Below are 27,672 nucleotides of genomic sequence, written 5' to 3' on the forward strand. Positions count from 1 at the left end.
TTTATATCCGTCATCCCAGCAAAAAGCCGATGTTGTAATTCAGAAATCACTTTATTTTCTGTACAGTCACAAAGTACAGATGCAATATACAGTACAGTACTCAAAGCGTGTCTCCCAAAGAAGTCACATACATACATACGGTAGGTGAAATGGGTGATTCTCTTTGGATACTTTGTTTGTTATATGTTATTTCTGTTAAGGAAATTGTAAAATTAGTGTAATTCTCTGAGTAGCAGGCTAGCAGCTAATTGTTTACTATTGGTGGCTGTGGAGTTCCTCTAATTTTTTAATGCTTGTTTTTGACCAATCACAGGCCACAGCACCTCCCACAGTTCCTATATGCCCCAAAAGTATCTACCCCAGAATAGGAGCTAAAAATCCCCCTAAAATGCGACAAAAAGTATTAGTCATGGTTAGAAGTTCTAAAAACTGGCTCCTGTACCGCCAGTTGGAGGGCCTTTAGAGGGAATTTTCACTCCTACTCCAGGGTATACTTTTTCGGAGAAGAGGGATTGTGGGAGGTTGACCAGAAATTGGTCAAACATGTATGATGCACAAAGCAATAAGAAACATGAAGAGTTGGCAGTCGCAATGAGTAAACAAACTTGTAGCTGCTACTCAGAGAATTGGGTGCAAATTTTCCAATTCCCTTAAATAACACAAAACAAACAAAGTACACAAAGTGTATTGCCTGTTTCACATGTGTGTTTAAGGGATGAGTAAAGCTGCTGCGTCACTTCAACAGGAGACGTAGTTTGAGTTTTCATCGCATCTGTACAGTGTAAACGTGTGTACTGTCTGACTATTCAGAAAATAAAGTTATTTCTGGATTACTTCATTTATTTATTCCTGGGAAACAGGACATAATAATAAGATGTTTATAATGAGTAAGTATTTAAAATCTATTATAAACTTATATTAACTTGTATTAAGATGTCTTTTTTTAAGTTAATGGGAGAGTAGTTCAGAACAGTATTTTATGTTTAGTCATAAAAGCATTTATCGTAAAAGATTGTGTTGATAAATGGGGTTATAGTGCATTTTCAGCAAGTTTTCCACTGGTTCAAATAGGCACCTCATCTCTCATTGCGACTTCAGGGACACAGCACCACGCGCAGTGTAAAGACTGTAACCTGAAGACACAGTTTATGTAAAACAGCCCTAACAAAAGTGTAGCTCTGATACTGGTGTCCTCCATCGGTGTGGTTTCTCGTCTGAAAAAAATGGTCAGCACTCGATGACGTCAAGGTTCCTTTTGTGTATGCAAATGCAAGAGGGAAAGTCTCCTCGGGTGTGCAATCGAGTTCTCGTCTGGAAAGTTTCTAATGGGAAGGTACCAGGACTGTATGTGGGAAAGAGGCTAATAATACTGATCTGATCAGGTATTACAGGCTAATTGCTCTTGGGTGGAAATCAATCCAGAACTAAGCCATTTTGTTTTTTATTAGATATTTTCAACACTCTCTTTGATTTCATATGCAGACATAACTATGAGGCATTCGTATAGGTTGATTTCCCAGAAAAGTGCAAACACTGTGGCTCCGTAGCACTATCATAACATTGCTCTGTGTGTTTCAGTAAATCAAAAAAGTGTTTTGTGTGTAGGCCTGTATCTCACTGTGTCTTTAGTGGAGACTCAAGTGAAATGCACCAGGCTATCTTCACACTCTCTGGGGACAGTCAATTTGTATGTCTGACAGGCCAGTTTATAATTACATCCATTATTGTTGTCCCAATACTCAGATCCTCTGATACGAAAGCAGATGGCAAACTGCAGCATGGCACCTGGTTGCATGATGAAGGGTGGTACGGGTAGGCGAAAACGAAACATGTCTGACTCTGGATCAGCAGCATCTCTGTACACGGTTCTGACCCAGCATGCTTTACTATCTGCACTGCTCTTCCAGTCTGTGAATGAGTAGCGTACCGTAACCTCCTTCTCATAGGCCAGGTTTAGTACTTGCACAATTCCGATAATTCCCATCTCAGAACAAAACAACTGCTCCAGGCATACTCGCTGATGGCACAAGCGCTTCATGAAATCAGGTTCGGCTCCCATATTGCCAGAGAAGAATGGCTGGAAGTAGGGTAAGGACAGCTCCAGCTTTTTCCTGGAGGCTAGCTCAGAGCTTGCCAGCAGTCTAGTGATGACATGAATTGGCACCGAAGGGTCGTCACTGGCTTTGAAGAACTTAACATCTTCCAGTTCCAACCCTAGAGAATCAACGAAGCGGACCTGTACATTCCTGCAGGTATGTTCGTCTGTGGAGGATGAGAGTGATTTTGCCCGTCTCCTCATGATGGGCTTTGGCTTTGGTTCGCAAGACATTTTACATTGTACAACAGGCTCCTGAGCAGGACCTGGTTTTGGGCTGGGTGGCCGTATTGCCACAGAGGTCCTTTGAGAAGCTGGTTTGGGGTCATAGTTGTCTTGAAGATAGAAGGTCTTGACGGGTCTAGAAACTTCATTAAAGTCACTTGTGACTTGCATGGCAGGTCCTGACTCTTGCCGATGTGATTCCATTCTGCTTTTATTCACCCTTTTTATGGCCAAAAGGAGGACCTGTATTTGAAGACATCATCTTTATCACAACACAAAATGTAGCCAAATTTTATGAAATTAAACCTGGTGTTGTGATTGATTCACTACATAATGCTATTAAAGGAATAGTTCACCCAAAAATGTTTATTATCACCCTCATGTTATCCCAGTGTAAGACTTTCTTTCTTATACAGAACGCAAATGAAGAGTACAATATATTAGGTCTGTAGGTCCATATAATGCAAGTGAACGATGGCAAGAACTTTGAAGCTCCAAAAAGCACATAAAGGCAAATTAACTCTATAACGTTGTGCTCAACTGTTTGGTAGAGCACATTTTGAGTCACTATAGCTTACTGAAAAATGTGTTGAACTTAACTGTGTCTCTACCACTCGGTTTAGGTATGTGTGGCGAGGAGGAGGGCGTGGCTGGGCCGTTAGGGTGCACGGCCAGCACTGAATCAGCTGATCAGCAGGAGAGCAAAATAAAGGGGTGCCGGAGACAGCTGATCGTGAGAGGGAGAGAGATAGAGATGCACGCGGCTGCACTGCATGTGTGTCTGTTTCCTTATGTTTTATGATGTTTTAATTTAATTTATATCATTAAAGTTGATGTTGAATGTTCAGCCAGTTCCCACCTCCTCCTTACCCACCTTTACCTGTTACAGTATGTTATGCTAAAAAAATCTACTAGATGTGCTGTGTCTTTAAATAGTGTGCCTTTTCAGTTCGCCTCCTTAAAGGAAGTTAGCAACAAGAAAATTACTCCAGACATGAGGACTCTCTTTGGTGGAATTCTCAAAGGTAAGCATATTTTTTTGACATATAGTGTCTTACTGAACAGAATTATCTAACTTGATCCAACAACAAAAGACAGTATAATAAGGGTCAAATAATGTAAAAAGAAAATGCTCTACCAAACGGGTTGTTTGTCATTTTATGGTAAAGGTAGTGAAACTGTAAGGCTGGCACAAGGATGTCTACGCCCAAAAGGCGCCATTTCCGGTAAAAGTCAAGGAACTCTGGTATGTTGCCTGGTATGTTTCTTTGACTTGTGTTTATTCTGATCATGTGTGAAATTGGCTTTGATTTGATTTTCTAATGTCTCAGTCGCCCTGATGGAGGCAACGAGACTTTGTGTCGATGTAGTGACACTAGGGGTCAATCTTGAGTGCCCCGATCACTTCGGATCTTTGAGAAAAGGCCAATGAAAATTGACGAGTGGAATTTACATGCCACTCCCCTAGACATACGGGTATAAAAGGGAGCTGGAATGCGGATTCATTCAGGTTTTGTGCTGAGGAGGCGAGACATGGTCCCGGCCATTTCAGCGGCTAGAACAGCACTGCAGCAAGAGGGACACAACATCTCATTCCCTCCATCAGGGAATGGAGGTTACGACAGTAACCGAGACATTCCCCTTCTGTCACTCACTTGACGTTGTGTCGATGTAGTGACACTAGGGGTCCCTATAGAAAAACAGCACAACAGCCGAACCATGTTACGTGAACTGCCGATGCAGGTGCAAGCAAGCTGCTGTGTGCGTAATTGCAGGTGCATCAGACTTCATGTAACCTCCACCAAATCCCAAAAGACGTCATGTAGTTCCCCACATCCCTGAGGGGGTGAGGTGACATAACTAGCATGGGAGCAGGCTGTGCCAGACGCTGCCTTTTCTCTCTATGTTTTCTCTCAACAGAGTGTTAGATTTGGCTGGGGCCATCTAACGCTATCATATGCATCGGGGAAGGTGTTCTTTTCCTTTCCTATTCTTTCAGGAGGAAAAGACCCCACAGAGAACACATCCTGCCCAAAAGGGGAGGTCAACATGTGGCCCAAGGGAGACGTGGGTCTGCCGACAGGGAGACCGTTCCGAGGAATATACATCACAGGGGTTACCAGACTAATCAGCACCTGTGGAGCACCTATCCCAGTGCAGGGCATATTAGACCCCGTTGTGGGGCTGGCTGCAATCTCCTCCACAGAGTTTGCGAACCATAGGGCTAGGGAGGAAGGAAATCCAGGGTCCACAACTTTGTGAACTCGACTGGGGGTAAAAGCACACGTTTTCACCTCAGGGGAGGGGAAAGGCACTATACGCAAGCGATACACCAGGCCAGCTGTTCCGTATTACCGAACTCTACCTGTTCATACTTAAAAGGACATGGGATGAAATCGGCTCAACCTGGAGATTGTATAATTTTGAATGTATTGGTTGTTGACCAGCCCGCTGCTCTTCAGATGTCTGCTAGAGAGCTGCCATTGGCCTGTGCCCACGAGGACGCCACACTCCTTGTAGTGTGTGCTTGAACCTTTAAGGGGGCAGGCATGACAATCCAGTGGGCAAGCCTCTGTTCGGAGATGGCGTTCCCTTTCCAATGTCCACCAAAGCAGACAAAGAGCTGCTCAGTGTCTAAAGCACTGCGTGCGATCCAAGTAGGTGTGCAAAGCACGCACCGGACACAGCAACGACAGGGCTGGGACTGCCTCCTACCGGGGAAGTGCTTGCAGGTTCACCACCTGATCCCTAAAGGGGTCGTGGGAACCTTGGGCACATAGCCTAGTCGGGGTCTCAGGATCACGTGAGAATCTGCCGGACCGAACTCCAGGCAAGTGTTGCTGACAGAGAATGCTTGCAGGTCACCCACCTTCTTGATGGAGGTGAGAGCAATCAGGAGAGCCGTCATTAAGGAGAGGGCTTTCAGCTTGACTGACTCTAACGTCTCAAATGAGGCTCCCCGGAGGCCCATGAGGGGAAGAGGCTATATGTAGTGGCTATAGTGGCTACGTATACCTTCAAGATGGAGGGGGACAGCCGCCCCTCCAACTTCTCCTACAGGAAGGAAAGCAATGACCCGATTGCGCATCTCTGGGGGTCTTCGCCTCGGGAAGAACCCCAGTTAGCGAACAGGCGCCACTTCATGACATAAAGCTGCCTCATAGAGGGAGCTCTGACCTGAGTGATCGTGTCTACCACTGCTGGTGGAAGGCCACTTAGGTCTTCCGTGTCCCATCCAAGGGCCAGAGTTGCAGAGTTCTGGGCGCAGGTGCAAGAATGTACCCCATCCCTGAGAAAGAAGGTCCTTCCTCACATGAATCTGCCAGGGAGGTGCTGTCACGAGGAGCATGAAGTCCGAGAGCCAAGTCTGGGTGGGCCAGTATGGGGCCACGAGGGTGACTTGTTCCTTGTCCTCCCTGACCTTACACAGTGTCTTTTCTCTATCTGCCCTCTGGCACCAAAACGTACTGTACCTTTTCAACAAAAGTATGTATACCCAAGGCCTTGCCTTGCCTAAATGTAAATAAATATAAATTAAAAATAAATATCCAAAAACAACTATAACTTAAACCATATGTTTAAAATAAAACTGGTCAGGCTAGGAGAACCTTCTTTCTTTATTCCGTAATCTAACGATCAGCCGGATAATCACAGCAATTTACGCTCACTGAAATCTTATTCAAGTTGAAAAAAAATTATTTGGAAGAGCTGAACCCCACCTCTTTAAAATGTAAAATCTACAACTCTTCGGATTTACTGTTTCAATTCAGTGTTTGATTTTACCAAAAGGTAAGTAGTACACTACATATAATATTTGCTGTGTTTGTAAAATGATTACCTTCATCTGGGCATAAATCTCTGGATGGTGATCCCTCAGGTGCTGGAACATATTAGATGTTTTCACCGCTTTTGCTGGCAATTTATGTCTGCACATTTTGCGTACTGGATACCCATCTTCAGAAACTCCGGTGTCATTTTTTGTTAGCCAATATTCTCCCAAATAGCTGATACAACTCCGGGAGATTGCGTTGTTCAGCCATGTTTTCATTTTGAGAGTTTCACATGAGCTGAAGGGTCACGCTCTGCACATGCCCCGCCTTGCCTAGACAATCACCTCGTGAACTCCGTTATCGTAGTAACAGCCTCACAGACCAGCCAGGCAGAGGGCAGGGCACATGTAGTTAGACCCACACTAAAAGACTAATTTTCAGTAAATTTTTTTAAATAGACAACATGGTTGTTTTTGTCCGGTTTTTAAACGTAGCTTCCAAATTCTTACGGTTTAATAACCGTGACCATTTTAATTGCGGTTAATTGTGAAATCGGTAATCACGACATCCCTTTGGCAGACATCTGACTCTGAGTGACAATATGGACCTGAATGAAAGGATAATGAAAGTTAGGATGATTCAGAGAAATCAATAACTTAAAAAATATCAAATAAAATGAATGATCAGAAATCAATTAGAGCTTAAATCTAAATTAGAGGTTCAACTTAAATTGGAGTCAGATTAATATCATATTGGAGTCAGATCAAATGTATAACGAAGTCAGTTGATAAAGTGCAAATTAATAATGTGTTTTTGCTTCAGCGATCAGAAAAGACAGAACAACGCAGAAACCTTCAGCCATTTTATTGGAATCCGACTTCGGATCAATAGCTTTGGCCCCTCTTTTTACAAAACTAAGCTTATATAATTATCTATTTGCCATGAAAGAATAAAAAAACTTCTGATTATTCATTGTTGTTAATATGATATATTTATTGTTATTCCATTATATATAAACAGTATGCTAAAATAAATTTATACGATTTTTTTGTCTAAAAACATGCTCAACCAAACTTTTCAACTGTCATTTAGTGATTAAATTAGTAATGCTAAGATAATAAATTTACGTTTGTATGAAATTGATATGGTGTACTAAAATATTACTAGCATTATAACAGTACATGGTTTTGTAATGTAGATTTTTCTTTCTGTTTTACAAACAATAGATGGACATTAAAAAAATTTACGGTGCAAGGCCACACACTTTTCTGGCCCTTATACCAGAAAATCCTCAAGACTCTGATGCTGATCTGAGTGATGACAATGACCAAATAGAGCAGTGGTTCCCAACCCTGTTCCTGGAGGCCCCCCGACACGGCATATTTTGTATACCTCCCTTTTCTGGAGCTTTTGATTACAGGTCTGCTGAATGGGTGATTGCAGTGAAATGGTTTGACAACATGACATACTGGTACACATGTACAAGACCCCAGCCAAGTCAAGTCGATGGTACTTTCCCTGTTCGCATACATCCTTGACCTGTGCATCTCAAATTTCTGGCTGGTCTGAAAGAGGGACAGTGGCCTACTGAACGAGAAACCAATGTCTCTCAAAAGGTTCCGCCTGTCAGTCGCCCACAGTTTGAAGCAAGTCAACAAGCCAGCATCCAAAATGGCTGGCCATCATCCTTCTCTCCACCTCAGATGTTGTCTCACTTAAAGAATCACTACACCCCATGACCCTCACAACCACAACCAGATGTGTGCTACGATAACTGCAGACATTTGCCACTTCACTGTGACAAGCGGAGTCGGATCTCTGTGTTGAGATGGATGTGTCAGAAATGCAATATTTTCCTGTGTTTGAATGCAAACCAGCAATGCTTCGTAGCATACCACCAGAAATAAAGCCCAGAAAACATTTGTGCCGTCACACAGATGAGCAAGTCTTTTGTTTGACTTTTTCTAAATGTTTTTGGTTTTGGTAAATGTATTGATACTTTTAACGTGAAGCGACATTGGTAGAGGCTGTACTGTGGGATCTGTATAAAAAATAACAAATGTGGATTGTTCTTATTATTGCCCCAAGGAAATAAAAAATGCAAAGAAAAAAAATGTCCATTGCTTTCTTCTTAGTGAGGATGTTAATGTAATCCATATGACTCCAGTGGTTAAATATGGATTTAACTTCGGAAACTACTGAATATCATAATAGGCATGGGTGAGAAACAGATCAATAATTAAGTCCTTTTTTTTTTTTTTTTTTTTTTACTATAAATCTCTATCTTTGACCAGGCCCAACCAGATATGCTTGAAGAATGTGAAAAAAAGGAGGTGGAAGTGAAAGTGGAGATGTAGAGTAAGAAAGGACATATTGATCTGTTTCTTACCCACACCTATTATATCATGTCTGAAGATGTGGATTTAACCATGGACTTATTTTATGCTGCCTTTACTTTGGAGTTTCAAATTTCTGATCACCATTCACTTAAATTGTATGGACCTGCAGAGCTGAGATATTCTTCTAAAAAAGCTTTGACTGTGTTCTGCAGAAGAAAGGAAGTCATATACGTATGGCATAGACTGAGGGTGAGTAAATCATGAGAGAATTTTCATTTTTTTAGGTGAAATATTCTTTTAATTTCTTCAGTGTGCTCATCAGAAAGGAAAGGAAAACTACACAAATTGAATGCATAAACAAAACCCTAAAACCTTAACTAGTCTAACAAAGTCTAACTAAAGAGTCAAAAGTAGCAAACAAACGAACAAAAAAAGCACTTCTTATCTACAACTGGATGTTATGAAATACATAAACAGCATATAGTGTTGACGGTTTTATCAACGTGAAATTTAAGCAAACATGCTCTAGCTATAATCAGTTTTAATGCAATACAATTTCACATCTGTAGAGCTAAAAAAAACAACAACATATTTCTTACCTTAGGCTATGATAACTTCCAAAACGCTTTCAGTGTGAGCAGTTAAAATTTAAATTCCCCACAAATTGTGAATTTAAAAGTGGGATACAACGTTTTCATTCAGCTTGGTTGTAAAATACAGCCAATAAGCACTATGACATTTAGCTGTCCCGCTGGGAGGTGTAGTCTCGCACACCACAAGTTATTATTAGACCACCATACAGAATATTAGACATTCTCACGGCCTGTCTATAAAAAATGCATGCAACGTTTTCATTCAGTGAGATCCCAATCGACCGCGAGAAGGCTAATTACAGTATGAATGCTAAAATCACTCTCACTACTTTGGCACTGCTAGCTACGCGTGACATCACGCGTCAATGAAGCGTTCCGGTACTGAAAGCGCAAATACAGAATAATGCTGTATTGTTGCTGTATTGTTATCATTAAAGAAATGGTGCGCGATAGGAATTACAGTTTCGTTGATTACATGGAAGCGTTCCAGTGTGTCGCGTCGCATCGCTCACTTGCAGTGTAGATGAGGTGTCAGACAGTTACAGTAATATCTACAGTGATTCTAAACCTGTGACACTGTTGACTACATTTCCCACGCAACCACGCGCCTTTTAGCATCCACGCAGCTGGAGTACACGCCTACGTAAATATCCTTGTTTAAAGGCTTCCGACAACTACCCAAGATCGATTGCTGTATAACGTGAGATAATTGAACAAACAGATTTATTGACCGATGCATCTCATTACAGACAGACGTATCAGGTCGTCGCTGAATTATTTACTACAGATCTGTGCAGATGCACGATGAATTAAATGGAGTAGTGTGAGAGACTGTCGATGGATCGTGGGAGTAATCCTCACATGTAAGAGAGAAATGGATAAACCTTGATAAACGAGAGATTCCGTGGCTTCAATACGAGACAATATTTCTGTTCTAGGTGATTTTGAGAATTGTAGAACTGCTTTGAGAAATGCCAGTGATGGGAACAGTTTTACAGGAGAATCAGAATAAGCTTGTTTCATTTGATCAACCAAAAACTAAAGGGTTGGGACATGCACCAAGGTAAGACAGTAGGTTAGCATAACATAAACTTAAATTCAGGTCATGTTTTATTCACCTGACAGGTACTCATCAATTTATGATGAAATAGCTCGGATGCGTGGCAAAGCATCTTTAAAATGTATAACAAACGTCTAACTGCTTTTAAAATGGCATTTGATTGCCAATTATCCTTTAATGTGTTGAATGATCTTGACCAATCTCTCCTTTTCATTGAAAAACCAAATAACAGAGGCATCAGCCTCTCATCTAATACTGTAAATACTTAGTGATAAGGTTAGTTATGAACTTTGTTCAGGTAATTGAAGATTTTTGGGGGGGAATTGTTAATCTAAGATGGTTAATCTATGTCTTACAGTAATAGATATACCTATAGGTACGACGGGGTAAAGGCACACATTAAAGAAAATTAGCATTTTTCTGGTCACAAAGTGTATCAAGGGTTAAATTGATATTGTGTAAATACAGGGGAAATAGTTATAGGTCACAATTTGTCAACTTGGTGTACGAAGTCCAGGGCTTTGTCCAAAGGTGTTACACTCGCCAGCAATTCCCTTCCTACTTTTTCCAGACAGGAAGCTGAGAAATTACCAGACCGGTCACAATGAAAGCATAGTCCATGAACAAGGGATCGCTGCTTCTCCTTATGTGAAATCTGTGTTCTTCTGACTTGCATGGGATCTGTGTCGGGCCGTGATTCTGGTGGCCTGGTCGAAATAGTGGACCGGGCAGGATGGCGAGCCGCCCGGGTAGGTGGAGAAGCGACGTCGATGGCAGCAACTGCGTAGGGTCAGACATTGATAGACTCGGACAGCCAGATCCACCAAATCGTCAAAGCGTGGAGGCAGATTCAAAGGATAAATTTCGTCCTAGATGTTGTCGGAAAGCCAATGCAGAAACTTGTTCCACTCACAAGAATCAGCCAGGGTGCGAAACAGGGTGGTTGTTCCACTCACAAGAAGCAGACAGGGTGCGAAATTCTATAGCATAATCTGAGACTCGCTGATCTCCTTGAGACAGTCCAGGTAAGAACCTCGCCGCCTCCCCACCTTGAGCATAGTAGTAAAAAACTGGGATGTCTGTTGTCCCTCATGGCATTCCCCGATTCTCAGGTCCTTCCAGTGAGGAGTGTGATCACACAACCTTCATTGTCTCCGATGGGAAAGGGACTTGTGAAGAACAGTGAACATTGTGAAAGGAATGTGCTACAGAATACCGCCTCAGCTGAAAATGGGGTAGGAGGAGGGATACGACCCTCTGAGTGCCCAGAAATGTGGGGAACCACCGGAGCCGGTGAGGGTGCTTCCTGAGTGGGACCAGCATTGGAAGGTAGGCGGAGTTGTTGAACGACAGAGGGGAGCTCAGCGAGCCGCGATGCCATCATCTCCACAGCCCGGTTAGATGCAGCGATCTGATTTTGCTGATGTCCCAGTAAAGCTCCCTGCTGAGAGAGGGCGGAGCAATGAGTAGACTTCTCTGCTGGGTCCATACTTGGCTAGATTGTTCTGTCAGAGAGCGAGATAAATAGAATAGAATAGAAAAATATTATTTATATTAATATTAGAAGTTTGTGTATGCGTGCGTGCCGTTGCCGCACAATGGGCAAATCCATGAAAATTGTGTTTGTAGGCGGGTGTGTGCATTTTGGAAGACAGATTTGTAGGAATCCTCCTTGAAGCGTGGTGAGGTGCAGAGAACAGCGCCCAGCAGACTGGAAGGCTATCACTCTCCCAACATGTGGGACAAATCACAGTAACTACATCAACACTGAAAAATGGCTTCAAAGTTTTTGATTGTCTGGCCAAACTTGGATTTAAATATACTATTCTTACTCCGTTTCTCTCAGTGTGAGCACAGTATGTTGAGCCAAACCTATCTGTCACAGAATAGATAATTGTCAATGATGGGGGTTTTCCTGACACATAGGCAGAGACGCCCAACCAAACAGATACACAAGACGGGTCCAAGACAGGTTTTCAAACTTCTTGATGTTATTAAGTACACCTTTTTTAAAATATAAAAGCATCTATATATTTTCATGTACAAAGACCCATTTATGTTGTGTGAGTAAAAAACAGTAAGCATGATATCATAAAGACAGTTAAATAATTGTCTTTATTATGCAATTTTTCCGAAGCCATAAGATATCATTAAAATAAAAAATTGTTCTCTGTCATTTTTGTGGACTCACTTCCATCCCTTTGGCGGCCCCTGGGGGTCCCAGATCTATGTTTGAACCCCCTTGGTTTATTAGATCCAATTTCGGTTATTACTCAATTTTGACAAAATGTGTAGTTACTGCATTGCAATTTTACAGGGTAGAACAGATCTTAAGGATATAACGGGTATGCAGTAAGTGCTGTTTTCTTCATGTCTACAGGACTCGAAGGTTAAGAAGGACAAGACCTGATAAAATGTCGATCATGGAGGACCCCACATACAGGTTAGAACAGTATCTATCTGATACGATCAATTTAAATATATTTTTTCAGGTTCGAACTGGAACTACAAATCGCCCGTGACCTATGCCAGCCTATAATTACAGACAGTGGTTGCGTAATTGTATTACAATTTAAACTTTTTACATAGAGAACACTCTTAAGAGCTATGATTAATCGTTATCGGGAAACGAGGCCCTGGTGAATAATCCCCCACCCCACTATATGAATAACAATATGTATATAATCAAATGATTGTGCCATCTTTGATATGTCTTAATCAGATCTTTTATTAGGAAAGGCACTACAATTAAATTATACATTTTATAGTAATAATAATAAATAAAGCCGCAAGCGACAATTATCGGTGGCCAAGCAGCCATGGACCTTTTTCACAGTGCAATATCAATTTTTTGACAGGGATCTTCCAGTCTCCTCCTGCACTGTTGTTTAAAGTGTTTTGATATCATTATGCAGACAAAACATTGAAAAAAAAAAATCTTTCAAAAGTCAGTAGACAGCACAAGCTGTAAAAATGACATGTGATCGAAGACCTTTATATTGATTTATACAGCGCATGCAGTTTAAGACCAAGAATTTTACACATCCTGTGATGCATCAATGTTGATTTTGTTCAACATTGACGTTGAGTCCATCAAAGGATTAAAGTCTCCTCCCAATATTATATCGTGAGGGGTGCCAGCGGCTTGCAACATCCCTTCAAGGTCTGTAAAAATACCTTGATAATCAACGTTAGGTGCGTAAATATTAGCCAAAATAAGACTGTGCCCCTGAATTTCTGCTAAAACAATAATGACTATTCCTAAGTTATCTTTATCTCAGGTGGTAGAGCTGTCGGCCACTAATCTCAGGGTTGGCGGCTAGATTCCCAGCCCACATGACTACACATGCCGAAGTGTCCTTGGGCAGGACACTGAACCCCAAGTTGCTCCCAATGGCAGGCTAGCACCTCGCATGGCAGCTCTGCCATCATTAGTGTATGAGTGTGAGTGTGAATGTGTGTGTGATTTGGTGAATGGGACACACAGCCCGATGATTGATTTTTTTTGCCATGTTGACTTCAAAGAACAGATATGTAGCAGGGTGTATCGAATCTCATCAGATTCTAACATAAAAACAATTAAAAAGTGCGCAGAACTTGTCGTTCACATGTCCACTCCTTGCATGGTGTCGCCTCCTTTGACAATCCACTCATATTAGCATTTGACATTTTGACATATTAGAAAAAATAGATTGTGTGTCAAAAACAAAATGATAAGATCCACATTAGTGCAGCAATCAAACCCCAAAATCACCCCGAACCAAACAAACAGAAAAAAGGAAACGTGCATATTAACCCGTGCACGACAGCACCAACTGGCGTCCATCCCTCTAAACTCAAACAGTCCATGTATGCCTACGAGAGCCCCCGTGACAACTTTGCTGTTGGATTGCTCAAGTCCGGTGTTTCTATATACATTTTGTGAGACAGAATTACACAATAAATGATTATGGCATTAAGACAAAACGGTGCCACCGCATAAACACAGCGAGCAAGTGAATTCGCATTTAAAATATAAACCTGCAGAACTTGCAAATCCCAAACTCGAGCACAAAAAAATATATAACAATTCGCGAGCAGAAATAACAAAAAAGATCTGAACACAAGCGCAAGTTATTTTCTGCACACGCGCGCGCAGATCTGTACACACGTGCAAATTATTTTCTACACACACGCTCAACTGAAATCTTTATGCACACAAGTCGGTTTTGACACTCAGGGGCGGGGCCCGATCTTTTCTGTAAACAAATGCTATTGGCTACTGACCAAATCCTGTATTGATTGGCTGCATCTCTTCGAATCTCTCGTGATTGGTTGTTGTTGGAGGAGGACAGACAGAAAGCGGTAACATTTTTCTTTTTTCTTTTTTGACAACAAAAAACATACAAAACTCTCGTAGGGGAGAAATAAGAAATATACATCAATAGGAACAATACAATTATTGTCAGTGTAAATGAATGAAAAGCAAATGCAGCCAATCAATACAGGATTTGGTCAGCAGCCAATAGCATTTGTTAACAGAAAGGATTGGGCCCCGCCCCTGAGTGTCAAAACCGACTTGCGTAAAGATTTCAGCTGCGCGTCTGTGCAGAAAATAACTTGAGCGTGTGTTCAGATTTGTGCGCGTGGGTGGAACCTGTCATGACTCGCAGTTTAGATATTTCTGCTCGCGATTTGTTAATTTGTGTGCACAATCATATATTTTTGTGCTCGGTTTGAGATTTGCAAGTTCTGCAGGTTTACATTTTACGTGCAAGCTGTGTCATTGTGCTTACGCTGTTGTAATTCACTTGCGTGCTTTGTTTATGCGCTTGTGCTGTTTTGTCCAACATTTAACGCTATAAAAGATCATCTATAAAACAAACTCCAGCCAATAGGCAGAATAAACACAAAGAACATGCAGATTCATCCGCAATACTGCCCCCGAAGTAGTGCTACAAGTAGTGTTGGCCTGTTATGTCGAGCAGTCTCGAAATTCCTGAGGCCGAAGAAGGTCAGGATATGGTGAAATTCATGGATGGGCTCTTGGACCGCTGGCAACGGTTCTCCAAGTCCTCTGACTTATCCCAGACACGCTCCAAATCCACCTTGGGCTCTAGCGGATTAGCAGATAATTCCCTCTCCAATGACTCCAGATAATCAATCAGTTTCTCGACATCCCCCACTCTTGTAACCACCTCAGTGAATTTCGTCTCCATGGCAGTGATCGATCAACTTATTACAGCAAGATCCTCCAAGTTAGCAACGACCTTCGTCAGCATTGCTGACGTGTTCAACAGTTCTCGCCGAATTTCCCACACTTCTCCAACCAATTCGACTCCCGGGCTCAAGAAACCATGTCATGGTTTTTGTGAATTGGATGTCAAATAATGAAGTCTACACGTATGTTAATGTTGCTTGCCACGTATGGTGGAAAACTTTTAAGTGATAGGGAGTGTCATAATAAAAGTAATTGGTGTTGCTCTAAACATTAGTGGCAGTTATTTTAATTTTATATTTATATTTTTTTAGATAATTTGTATTTATTTATTGTGCATTATGAATACATTTAAAATGTGTGGTGGCGCAATGCTGCCACATACTTATTCTTTTTTTCACTCAGGTATGTCGTAAAAACTAGATCTTTTCTCATAATAACGAGATACTATGTTGTAAAAATGACATCTTTTCTCATAATAACAAGATGGTATGTTGTAAAACTACATCTTTTCTCATAATAACGAAATATTATGTCATCAGACCTGCCAACCTGTCCGCACTTTGCGTAGCGGGTAAGCATTTTGACTCAAAGTACCCTGATGCGATTTGTCACTCTAAACTACGCAAAACGGCAAATGAACAGCAAATTAATTCAACATAACCATGTCACCGTCATTTTAAATCTTTATTTTCTACTCCGTTTAAGCCATAAAGACATTTTACAGTCTGGAAGTAAACAATAACTTTTTGAATTGGTTGTCGAGCTGTAATTCTCAAATTCTCACAAAAAATTAAGACATAAGAATTTCAATTTCATAAAAACATTTAATCAAATTGAATAGAGTAATCTTTTAATAAAAAATAAAATAGATCTTAAAAATAGGCTAAAATATTTTTTGAGTGTGTAAGTTCATTATCGATGTACAATATAGCTTTACTTTAACAGCTTTGATTTAAAAACATTTATTAATTTCACACTTTAAGTAGCTAATAAATAATATTTTATTATTGTCATTACAATGCCTCTGTAGTTTTATTCTTTCAAATGTAGACAAAACATTGGATTGCATTTATATTTTTGTTGTTTAAAGAATAATTGATGTGAAATGCACGAATGATAAACAATCTGTCATAAACATGTACAATAGATTTATCAAATGCTGTCATTTGTAACATGATCTATTTGATAAGTGGTCAATGAAATAAAAAATTTTAATTGTCGCTAAAACAGGATTTTAAATACGATTTTACACTATCATACCTTTTTTATAAAACAAATATAATATTCTCGTCCTTTTTGCGAACACTCCAAAACATCTTGGCCTGCAGTTTACACTAACACGGTTCAGAAAACATTGTCCATTTTTTGGAATATGTTGCTCTAGAACCTGGCGATTCTGGAGAAAAATCCCAAAATCCATGCTGATTTGACAATGTTAAATAAAAAATTTTAATTTGTAGGATTCATTACCACTGAATAGCCTGCACTGAACTTTAAGCACAGGTGGGCTGGGACATGAAAAGTGATACGTAGCCAAGTTAATTTGTAAGACGCTCAAAACATCTAGCTAAAATGACAGATCTCGTTTTATTTATATAACTCTCGTTATTACCAGAGAAATATTTTTTTACGACATAATGGTTTGTTATTACAAGAAAAGATGTCGATTTTATGACATCTCATTATTACAGGAAAATATGTCGTTTTCACTACATAACTGAGTGAAAATAATAAGTACGTGGCAGCATTGCACCACCGTAAAAATGAAAACAAAGCATATATATCATATTCTGAACTACTGACCGTGACTTGTTATGAAGGTATACAGAAAAGAAAAGAAAACTAGCCTAAAAATAATGATGTGTTTCAATAACATCCAAATGTCATTGTAATGTGTGGTCATTATTCACTTTTATTCATAAATAATCCGGCCCCTTTTCTTGTTGAACGAGATTGACGAACTGAACGTGCGACATGTAGTTCCTCCTCCTCCCATGAGCAGCAGATTGTTCATGACTGAATTCATACGTAATTTTAGCATTAAAAGACTGCAAAAATGCTACAGTAAAAATGTTTTATTGGTTAACGGGTAGTTACCTTAAAATGTGTAATATATGTATAAAGAAAATGCATGTAGTTTTACAGTAAAATATTTCAAATAATGTTTTTTATGTATAAAGTATGATTTTCTGTATAATTAACAGTAAATGTGTATGTTATGTTTATCAAGAGAGTACATGTACTTTTTACTGTAAATTTATTTTAAAATTATGGTAAAAAGTAATCTAGCATTCCCAGAATTTCCTGCGTGACCCAGTTCATTTCAGTAAATTTTATGGGAATAGTTATGTATCTTCTTATTTTTAATATCAGTTATGTACATTGGTGTGTTCTGTGTTATATTTGATGTAGTTAATGTTCATTACTTTATTTTTTATTGAATGTGTTTATTGTTAATTTGTAATGTGTTACCCTGATGGTGTTTAGTGTTTTTGTGAGTGACACTGAGCACTGTCTCTACATGTTTATTGGTCATTTCTCCCGGAAGGGCCTCTATTGATGAACTCCATGTCATCGTGTGCCCTTTTGTAATTACTATGGTGATTAACAGTACATTACACTATTACAACACTAATTTATGGGGCCCCTCACGGCACGTCAGGGCTCTAGGCTGCTAGCCTGTAGGACGGGCCAGCACCGTCCACAAATAATGGCACATAGCCTTTTAATCAATCCACTGGATAAGTAATGTTTATTATATACCAAGTTGATACAGTGAGTGCTTTTGATCAGAAGATCACTTTGAATAGTGAAGAGATAAGTAGACTTAGCATCTGGGGGCTGTGACCAGTGCTGCTCAACAGAAAGTTGACTACAATAGCAAAATATTTTTCTCCAATGAATATTTTTTATATTTATGTTGTTTATACATTTAGTTTCATCAGACGAACCATACGTCTACCAGGAAAAGGTCACTATGGCCAGTCTATCCCTGTTTTAAATTTAATTATATCCCCCTTCATAAATGTAAAATGTTTTTTTTTTGTGTTCAAGGCAGCACAACACCAAGATCAAATCGGATGTTTCTTCCAAACATGGACAGAAGGAAAGGCAACAAAGACAAAATTGCAATGGTGGTAAAGAGAGAAGTAACCGGAGTAAGAATTCAAGTCTAAAGCCTGTATGCCCTCTATCTGTAAAAGTGAAGAGAGAGGACTCCGAGTGCAGAACTGATGGTGAGGACACTACACTTCAAAATAAACGAGGAGAAGAGGACACAGATAGTGCCAGTGACCTGTCTGATTCTGAAAGATGTTCAGTGCTTCCGCCTCACATCGCTCCTCCTGACCTCAACTTACGTGCAGAGGTCATAGATCCATCAGACTTTCATCCCCTGCGACCGGCTTGTCGAGGACTCAACAATTCCAGTGGCAGCTATCCAGACTTCTTACCACCTCCTTTCAATTCTTGGAGTATGAAGCAGCTAGCTGTGTACTTGAACACAGATGGCAAAGGCATTCCTCGCCTTAAACCCATAGGGCACCTGGAGAGATACCTGGACCGCCTATTACAAATGGAATGGCACCAGATTCAGACTGTCCAAGAGGACAGCAGAAAATCCAATGCCCCAATATCAAATGTTCGGCATGGACCTCATACATATTCTCTTTCCAGCCTCAGCTCTCCTAAATGTATCCTCCAGTGCCAGCGCGCCTTTCCTTTGGCATTACTGTCCTCTTTGGCCTATGCTCCCTCTCTCCAGCTTCCAAGTTGTACCTGTCCACATTGCCAGAATCTATACCCCATTTTGAACGGAACATGCCGCTATTATGCCTACCACCACCACACACGGTTAAGTCAATTTCTAGAGAAGAGGGGCCAGGCCTCAGGTTTTCCTAAAAGGAGCAGCAGTGAGAGCAGAGCTCATCAGTTTGAAGCAAAACACGGATCTCGTGAGCACAGACTAAGTGACCCTCTGAGTGATAGTAGCCACCTGAGGCGCATGCAGGCGATCGGTAACATTCGCAATCCTGTTGGTTCCACATACAATCCTGACCACGTTTCTAGTACAGCGATTACAGCCAGTACTGCCAGTCTTGGTGATGTAAAAAAGAGAAGGCCAGGGCAGAGGAGTCATTCCTGTGTGGGTATAAGGGAGGTTGGCTATAGGGCAAGAGGACGGAGTGAGCAAAGGAAGAATTCTGTTAAAACAGAACAGGACTCAAAATTATCTGGTGCTGCAAGTTCCAGTGGTTTACATAACTCAAAAGATTCTGTGACTTGTCGGCTGAACAGGAGGCAGAAGCGTGTTCAATTTATTACAAAATAACAGAAGGACTACAGTGAAATACAGTTGCCTGAAAAGTATTTGGACACTTAATCCATGCATAGAATGTCCTTGCATTAGAAGCACCTACAAAGAATGTATGCTGGCTATAACTTTTTTAACCAGATGGCCTTAAGGTCATTTTTAGTGGATGTATTAGGTCAGTTCGCCTCAAATTTACACAGGTGTTCTAGCAGAGGATCCACAAGACATGTTCCACTAATGTCCAATTTTTCATATTTAATTTTGAACAGTATATCAACAAACTTTGAGAAAAGTGTGCTCGTGCTAGTAGAATAAATGCCACTTGGGTTTTATATTTTATCTGATGCATTGATATTCATACAATTTGAAGTGTTGCTTATTTGTCCAAATACTTTTTGGGGTCATTGTATGCATGTTTACTCTTCACTTCTTATTATGCAGAATATGTTGTCTGTTTATGACTGCATAGTTTTAACCCAATTTAAATTTAGATTTAAAAAACAGTCTAAGCATGCTTTCATTTTTCCCATGTTTATTTTTACGTATTTCTTTCCCAGATTGTTTCTTACATGAATGCACACGGTCAATAATGTTTCTCTCTCATAAGTATATACTAGTATAGTATATACATATGTATATTACTTGTGCCACATTTATAAAAGGAAGATAAATAATATGATTTATGCAGCCTTAAATATGTATTTCCAATAAATGTTTTAAACAATTCCATTATTCCTTCACTGTAATTTAAAATGGCAATATCTTTTTTTTTATTTTCTCTAAAGTGATTTTACTAAGGTTCTATTGTCAGCAGGTGTTTTTAATGTGTTTTAGATTAATAAATAAACAATTGTTGTTCCTGTAATATTTGTTCTCTAGGGGAGACCAGGTTAGTTGCCACAAGGGCTATATCTTAGTAACTGGTTTGACTCAAATGTTTAATTGCACAAATTGTTGGGTAAACAAGTGAACATACTGTAATAAAACTAAACTGGCATAAGTAAAGGTCAACTACATGTTGGTCGATTTTATTTGAAAGGTTTAACTGAGTTCTCAGGACAAATATCAGGTTCAGGCCAGTTGCCGCATGTATTTTAAAAGTTATAAATGTATTCTGTTCAATTTATTAAATATCTATTGGCCAAAACAATGGTGATCCGAAAGTTCTTGAGCCGGGTGTGATCACTGTCCTTTTATGCATATCGCGGTGCCGGTTTGTGGTCCGTTCTGCGTGACGCGGTGGCGCATTTGAGCTTATTGCAGCCCATTCGGCATGTTTCTCGGCCGACCCACCGGCCTGCTCAGTTCTCCCGATGGACAGTACGCCCCTGAACGGCACCAAAGTGCATCGGCCCACCTGGAAAATTCCTGGTATGCCAAATTGCCAATCTAGCCCTGAAAACGGCACATTCAGCAACATGGAAAAGCAGATCAAGATGGGTTCTGAACTCGTGACTACATTCGTACAGCTAGTAAAAACATGCATCAAACATCCACACAAAACCAGCCTTGATTTTTTTAAATATGCAGCCAATACATTTTTTGCACATATACCTTCTTTTGTATGTCACTGGAAATAAATTGATAACTATAAATTCTTGTGTACATTTGTGATCTATAAATTCTGTAGAATTGACTGAATTTCTGTCTGTAGAATTTGCTTTTGGTACTGCATGTCACAGTCAGTAGGCTAGTGAATTTTTTTTGGCCACCCCAATAAAATCATTGGGTCTTACCTGGCCACCCTTGAAAAAGGTTCTGGCTACGCCCCTGCGCTTCAGTCCCAGATGCCGCTTTCATCGGCTGCCTACAGAAGGATTGACTTAGAAACATCTGTTTGAAAAAGTGTGCTCTTTTCACTTTATTGGCAAGAAGTCAACAGCGGAGATTAATTATATTATCCACCGTTACGGTCCGGCTATGATATACTTCCAGAAACACAGCGCAATGAATGACATTTCTGAATGCTTCACATAATTTGAAATGGCATTATTACTTTGAGTATAAAAAGGAACAGTGTTTTCCTGAACTCTCCGTAAGTGATGATGTTTTCAACTGTTTTGCTAAATGGATAAATTATAATTATTAGACGAGACATGCACACTAATGCTGTTTTATTACGTTTGAAATTAATTGCATTACGATTTTCCTCTTTCCTGCATTTGTTCTGCCTGCTATTCACTTTCTTTTGAGTGTCAGAATGTGCATGTCTTCTCTAAGGGAAACGTTGATTTGGAAAACAGTGTGGAAATTAATTCAGTATAATTTAAATGTATTTGTACAGTGCTTTTAATAATTCATAACGTTTTATATTTCCTTTAGAGAGAACACTGAACTTTTATGTAGCCTACAATGTGAATGTATGTCCAAATAAATATGTTTTACTTTTTTTTGTATCGCATGCAGTTCTTTTTGTAGTAGCTACAGTTTATTGTGAGACTGCTACGACATCGATATTTCCTACACAAGAACACTTAAATTTAATCTGGATCAGCTGTTCAGTCAACACTAAAACATTTAATGGTTATAGCATTTAGATTCGGATATGTGTGTTAACTAACAATTATAACGCTAGATTGAGCTTAGCTACTACAGTCATCTCCCAAAAATAATTTTATTTTATCCGAAAAACGGCAGTCCTGTAATACACAAGCTGTCCAGACCTCTCTTCTACAGTAAGTAGGCTACAAACAAACTCTTCAGGTTCTGACCAGACTCAGTATATGCTTTATGATAAACATAATTATCTACAGTTCTCAAAACCTGTCCACGTTACAGCTGTGAAGGCGCTAATAGGCTACATTTTCAGGTTAGTCTTGCACAGGTTCTTCCATTGATGGATACAGATTCAACAAAATACCTAAAATGCTCCTATTTGCGATATTTGGCCATCATCCTCAAACCCATAATCATTAACAGATAGGTGGGGAAGAACAATATCGCCTCGTTATAATTCTGAGATCAGTTGTTCTCAAGCTTCAGTCATTTTTAATGCTGCATTAGTGCAAAACATAACAATTGTTTACGCTTATAGTCGCCAGTAAAGCGTCATGTGATTCAGGAATATTGTTGATAGCAAACATTTGGGAAGGGATCATTTTAAACAGCTTCGCGATTTGGATTGTAATATAACATTGGATCTTCTGACGTTATCATTTCATTGTGTCCCGCACACGGCCGCTAGATGGCAGTGCAGTACTATCTAACGCGCGTTATTGTTTTCCCCCATAGACATATCTATGGTTTCCTCCCTCCCCTATTCGAGACACCCCTCGCTGCAGCCTGTAGCACGATGACGTAGCTGGATGGTCCAATACGTACTGGATAGTTAATTTACAACATTTTAAATCACATGATTTTAAACCTAACTTTAAACCAGAAGTATATTTTTTATTTCAGTTTCTGCAGGACATGTACGTACATTAAAAATAAAACAAAAAAACAACAACTGATTTTAAGTTTAATATACAAACTGATCACAGCAGTCAGATCAAGCGCTTGTCATTAAAGTGACCATTTATATTTATAAATAGTTGTCCTTTGGGCTATAGTGATTGCCGTCACTGATGAAGCAGTCTGCTGAGCAGTAACCTTCAAAGTCTTTGGTCGAGTAAAAGGCACGAAGGATTCCTTTCCTTCCATCTCCAACATAGCCTGGCGGGAAGTCTTTAAATAAGTCCCCACAACAAAGCGTAACAGCGTTTTTAATTTTTTTTTATTAAGATTCAAACAAACAAAGTGAATGTACAGTCAAAACTACAATAATACATATAAAGAGAAAAACAAAACAGCCAGGGGGGAAGGCTAAACATCATGTAAATATATTGAAGTACTCACATATAGAAACAGTTTTAATCAGTGCTCGAACTGAGTCAAGTCTTATATATATATATAATTATTCTTTTAAATTACTTACTAAAGTAATACTGGATTTAGAGGGCAGCAGACCCAAAACAGCAACTATGGCAAATATACCAGGGCACTACATATAAGGCTCTTGAAGACCCGTAAAAGCAAGTAACTTCAAAATACATTGAAATGTCTCAAAAACAGTAGAAAATAATCAGATGGCTTCCAGACTCACTGGATGGTATCACTGTCAGATTCAACAGTGGCACAGGAACAATTATTTCATAATGTCTCTGAAAGCAGTGATAAAAGAGCAGTGAGTAACTTCAAAAGGATATCTATCTTCACAACTTTTTTATTACTTAAACATTAGCAAAAGAATGGAAAAATACTATCAGGCTGTAATGATGTAGATAGGTATGAACCCAGGTGCGGGAACTTTACTCAAAGAGTACAGGACAACTGGGCAAACAGGATACAGTCTTTGGAATAGTTTATAAGTTTAACATAGGCATGTCCAGGAGATTCTCAAAAGTCAACTCAGGATTCATCCATAACAAACATCAAAGTAATTTCAGGAACCAGTGGATGAAGACATAAACCAAAACTCAGGACCGGTAAGTATTTACTGGTAAGCATCCAATTTCTTCAGAAGCAGGGATAACAAAAATCTCAAATGAGAAATGACCTCTTCAACAGAAAGTATATATAAACTCAGTTTCTTTTCCCACAACTGAAATGGAGAACTGAACATAACTAAATATAATGTGTTACAGAAAACACGTATCAAGTCATATCTGAGACACAAATAACATCCAGGAAAACACAAGACGAAGAGTCCTTCCATGAGTGCACAGAGAGTAAGTATTTATAACATTCAAGCCAGACAAAGACTGATTGTCACTGCAGTATTTTTTAAAGTACACCAAATGCTTTACAAACAAGCATCAGGAGTGGTTTTTTAATGCTCTGGGAAGCCCAAGCAAGCAAACAAGGTAGATGGCAGAGCAAAGAGTTCACATGTGACAGGCAATGTTGGTGAAAGAAAAAATGTTAATCTAGAACAGACCACAGTGGTCTGTCTGGTTTTGTCTGTGCTTGCCTTCCTGTTTTGGTTGCAGTTGATAGCCGATGGCCGTCTTTCAACCAAGAGAGCACAAACGATTTTGGGTCAAACTGCTCCACTGGAGGGCCATTGACGTCTAGAAACAGGACAGAAGAAAGGATTTTGGCCCTCAGGCAATTTCTCCTCTTGTTAGCGGTATCACTCATGGCTGAAAATCCGCGTTCACATTCAGCTGAGGTGGCCAGGTAGGTTTTGCTAGCTGTAATCAGCCTCTTGATCGTCTTCCCAGGACTGTTACCTTCAAGTTTCCACAACCTATACTCTTCAACAGCAGCTCTGGTGGTTACTCCTAGATGCTTAGCAAGGTCATGAATTTTCTTTTCACCATACAGGACAAAGGAATTACGGTCTTTGGGCCAACAGGATGGTTCGAGTGGAGTCAGAAGCTCAGTAAGGTCTGAGTCAGGGAGACGTACAGAGAGATTATCAATGACGGCCTGTAGGAACTGCCCCTTGTTGATATTCTCCTTGGTGGCTTCTAGTGTGATGCCTTTGAACATGCATGCTGTTATCCTCCCTTCTGCCTTTGCGAGTGACTTTCCTGGTGTTGTTTTCATGGCCTCCAGGACCTCCATAGTCAAAAGAGTCCACCGACTGGCATCAGTGAGAGATGTGTTTCGATTCTGCAGTTTCAGAGAGAGGCTTTGTAACTCACGCAGCACATCTTTCATCAGTGCAAGGTCTTTAACAAAACCTGTGCCGCTGAGTTTCCTTAATAGTCCACTGCATTTTCGTCGATCCAAATCAGTGCGGGAAACATCCACAGAAGCTTTCTGCATTTGTGTGGCAAGTGCTGGAAAGTCCCGCCAAACAGCTCTGACAGTGCTGAAACTGCTGGCAACCCAGCGAATGGAGAAAATCTGCCCAATCTTCAGCAGTGAGATGTTAACATGAGTGGCAGCATCATAGAGCAGTCTGGCATTTTTTGGAGATTGGTGGTAAAACGTATACAACTTTGAAATAAAGATTTCAAAGTGGTTACATCCAGTTACAGACTTGCATGCATCATGCACTGCCAACTCTAGCTTGTGTGCAAGACAATGAATCTCTTCAATGAAGGGAAGACTTTTCTCAACTTTGCAATCAGTCCACTCTCTCTTCCTGTCATGACTGATGCTCCATCTGTGGCGATGCTGATCAGGTGTGATTTTAAATATTCATCTTCCAAACCTGCTGTCAAAAGGGTTTTCTTAAGAGCTTGACAATGCTTCTGCTGTTGTTCCCTTATCTAGCTCTACAAGATCAAGGAAAATGTTTTCAATGTCATCTGCTCTCAAGTAAATTATTAAATAGCTTTTGCCAAAGTTACTGCTTTCATCAACTGTCAAACTCACAAAAGAATCATTGGACTTCAATGCAGATATCATTGACTTTTTCATTTTAGTGGCAATGTGTTCAATCATAGCGATACACGTATGATCCGATCAGTGTGAAGGGCCCATTTTTCCTCCACTGACCTCTTGCAGATCAGTCTGCTCATTTTACTGAATGCTAATCTCTCTTTTGCCATAAAGTAGGCTGTTCTTATACTGTTGGCTGTTTCTCTGACAAGCTCATCGTTAACCTTCTCTGTTAGTGTGGGGAGGATCTCTTTTTCTTTCTGGGCTTCAATTTCTAGAGCCCTCTGATGAGCCTGACTGTCCCGGTGTTTGTATATTTTTTTTCTCATGGCACATACATTCATTGCTTGGACCCTCCCTAAAGCCCACTCTTCTGCCACTTGAACACCTTTTTTGTTTGTACACATTCGTTTAACATCTCTACATGCAATACATCCAATTTTGTTTTCATTGATGTACAGCCATGGGGAGTATTGTTTCCTCCATATCTCTAACTGATTTCTCCAGTTATCAACTTCCTTGCTCTGAGTTTTTGTGGTGCTGAGCCGTTCAGAGCTGTTGGTGGGAGTTAGCTGTTCTGAGCTGTTGCTGACCTGCTCTTTGCTTTTGTTGATCTGTGCTGAGCTGCTGTTGGTGGTACAGACCCATATAAAACTGTTATCACTGCATTTGTCCTCTTCTGAGATCTTGTCGCTGCTAACCTGTGCTGAGCTCCTGCCACTGCCCTCTGCTAAACTGGAATGGACTGTGCTTGCCTTGGAGGTCCTCTTTACCTGCACACTAGACAATGCCATGTTTTGGTTTCAATATTTTTATTTTTAAATAAATACACATAATGAAATGAAATATACAATACCATTCAGAAGTTGAGATCGATACAATTTTTTAAATGTTTTTAAAAGTCTCTTCTGCTCAAAGCTGCATTGATTTGATAAAAAAAAAAAAGTAATATTGTGAAATATTGTTTTCTATGTGAATATATAGTAAAATGCGTGATCAACGCTGAATTTTCAGCATCATTACTCCAGTCTTCAGTGTCACATGATCCGTCAGAAATCACTCTAATATGATGATCTGATGATCAACAAACATTTATGTAATAAACATTTATTTTATTTTTCAGGATTTTTGATCAATAGAAAGTTCAAAAGAACAGTTTATATTTTAAATAGAATCTTTTGTTACATTATAAATGTCTTTACTGTCACTTTTGATCAATTTAATGCAACCATACTGAATAAAAGTATTAATTTCTTTCCCAACATTTTTTAAAAATACATACTTACTGACCACAAGCTTTTAAATGGTAGTGTATAATGCTACAAAAGTTTATATTTCAGATCTGAAGGATCATGTGATGAAGACTGGAGAAACGATGGTGAAAATTCAGCTTTGATCACAGAAATAAATGATATTTTATTGTATTATTATTTTAAATTGTAATAATATTTAATAAAATTACTGTTTTTACTGTATTTTGCATCAAATCAATGCAGGCTTGGTGAGCAGAAGAGACTCTTGAACTTTTGAACAGTAGTGTACATCCAACAGAATGATTCTAGCTTTTTTTTACCAATGTAGTTTTTACCCTAAAAACAACTGGATGATTAATGTGGATTATGTGACACTGTGATAATAATGTTTGTTCCAAAAGACTTTAAAGATTAAATTATTAAATGGATGAAACTTGTTTATTAGATATTAAACATATAGATTGTGACAAAACAGGCTGTCAGTCTGTGTGTTGGTGGGGATTTTTCAAC

At 39.7% G+C, this 27,672-nt stretch overlaps 2 protein-coding genes across 2 annotated transcripts; one reads left to right on the plus strand and one right to left on the minus strand.

Annotated features, from left to right (window-relative positions):
• Positions 1–718: 718 nt before the first annotated feature.
• On the minus strand, positions 719–9,166 carry ppp1r3db (protein phosphatase 1, regulatory subunit 3Db). Its single transcript, XM_052110989.1, has 2 exons — positions 9,029–9,166; positions 719–2,563 (listed from the first exon to the last, which is right to left on the minus strand). The coding sequence occupies exon 2, from the start codon at positions 2,522–2,524 to the stop codon at positions 1,637–1,639; it is 888 nt and encodes a 295-aa protein (XP_051966949.1). The 5' UTR covers positions 2,525–2,563; positions 9,029–9,166; the 3' UTR covers positions 719–1,636.
• Positions 9,167–9,695: 529 nt separating this feature from the next.
• Positions 9,696–21,035, plus strand: fam217bb (family with sequence similarity 217 member Bb). The gene is made up of 3 exons (XM_052110985.1): positions 9,696–10,085; positions 12,463–12,525; positions 18,337–21,035. The coding sequence occupies exons 1-3, from the start codon at positions 9,994–9,996 to the stop codon at positions 19,610–19,612; spliced, it is 1,431 nt and encodes a 476-aa protein (XP_051966945.1). The 5' UTR covers positions 9,696–9,993; the 3' UTR covers positions 19,613–21,035.
• The last annotated feature ends 6,637 nt before the right edge of the window (positions 21,036–27,672 follow it).

This window comes from Xyrauchen texanus, chromosome 39 (genome assembly GCF_025860055.1).
Source record: "Xyrauchen texanus isolate HMW12.3.18 chromosome 39, RBS_HiC_50CHRs, whole genome shotgun sequence".
Lineage (NCBI taxonomy): Eukaryota > Metazoa > Chordata > Actinopteri > Cypriniformes > Catostomidae > Xyrauchen > Xyrauchen texanus.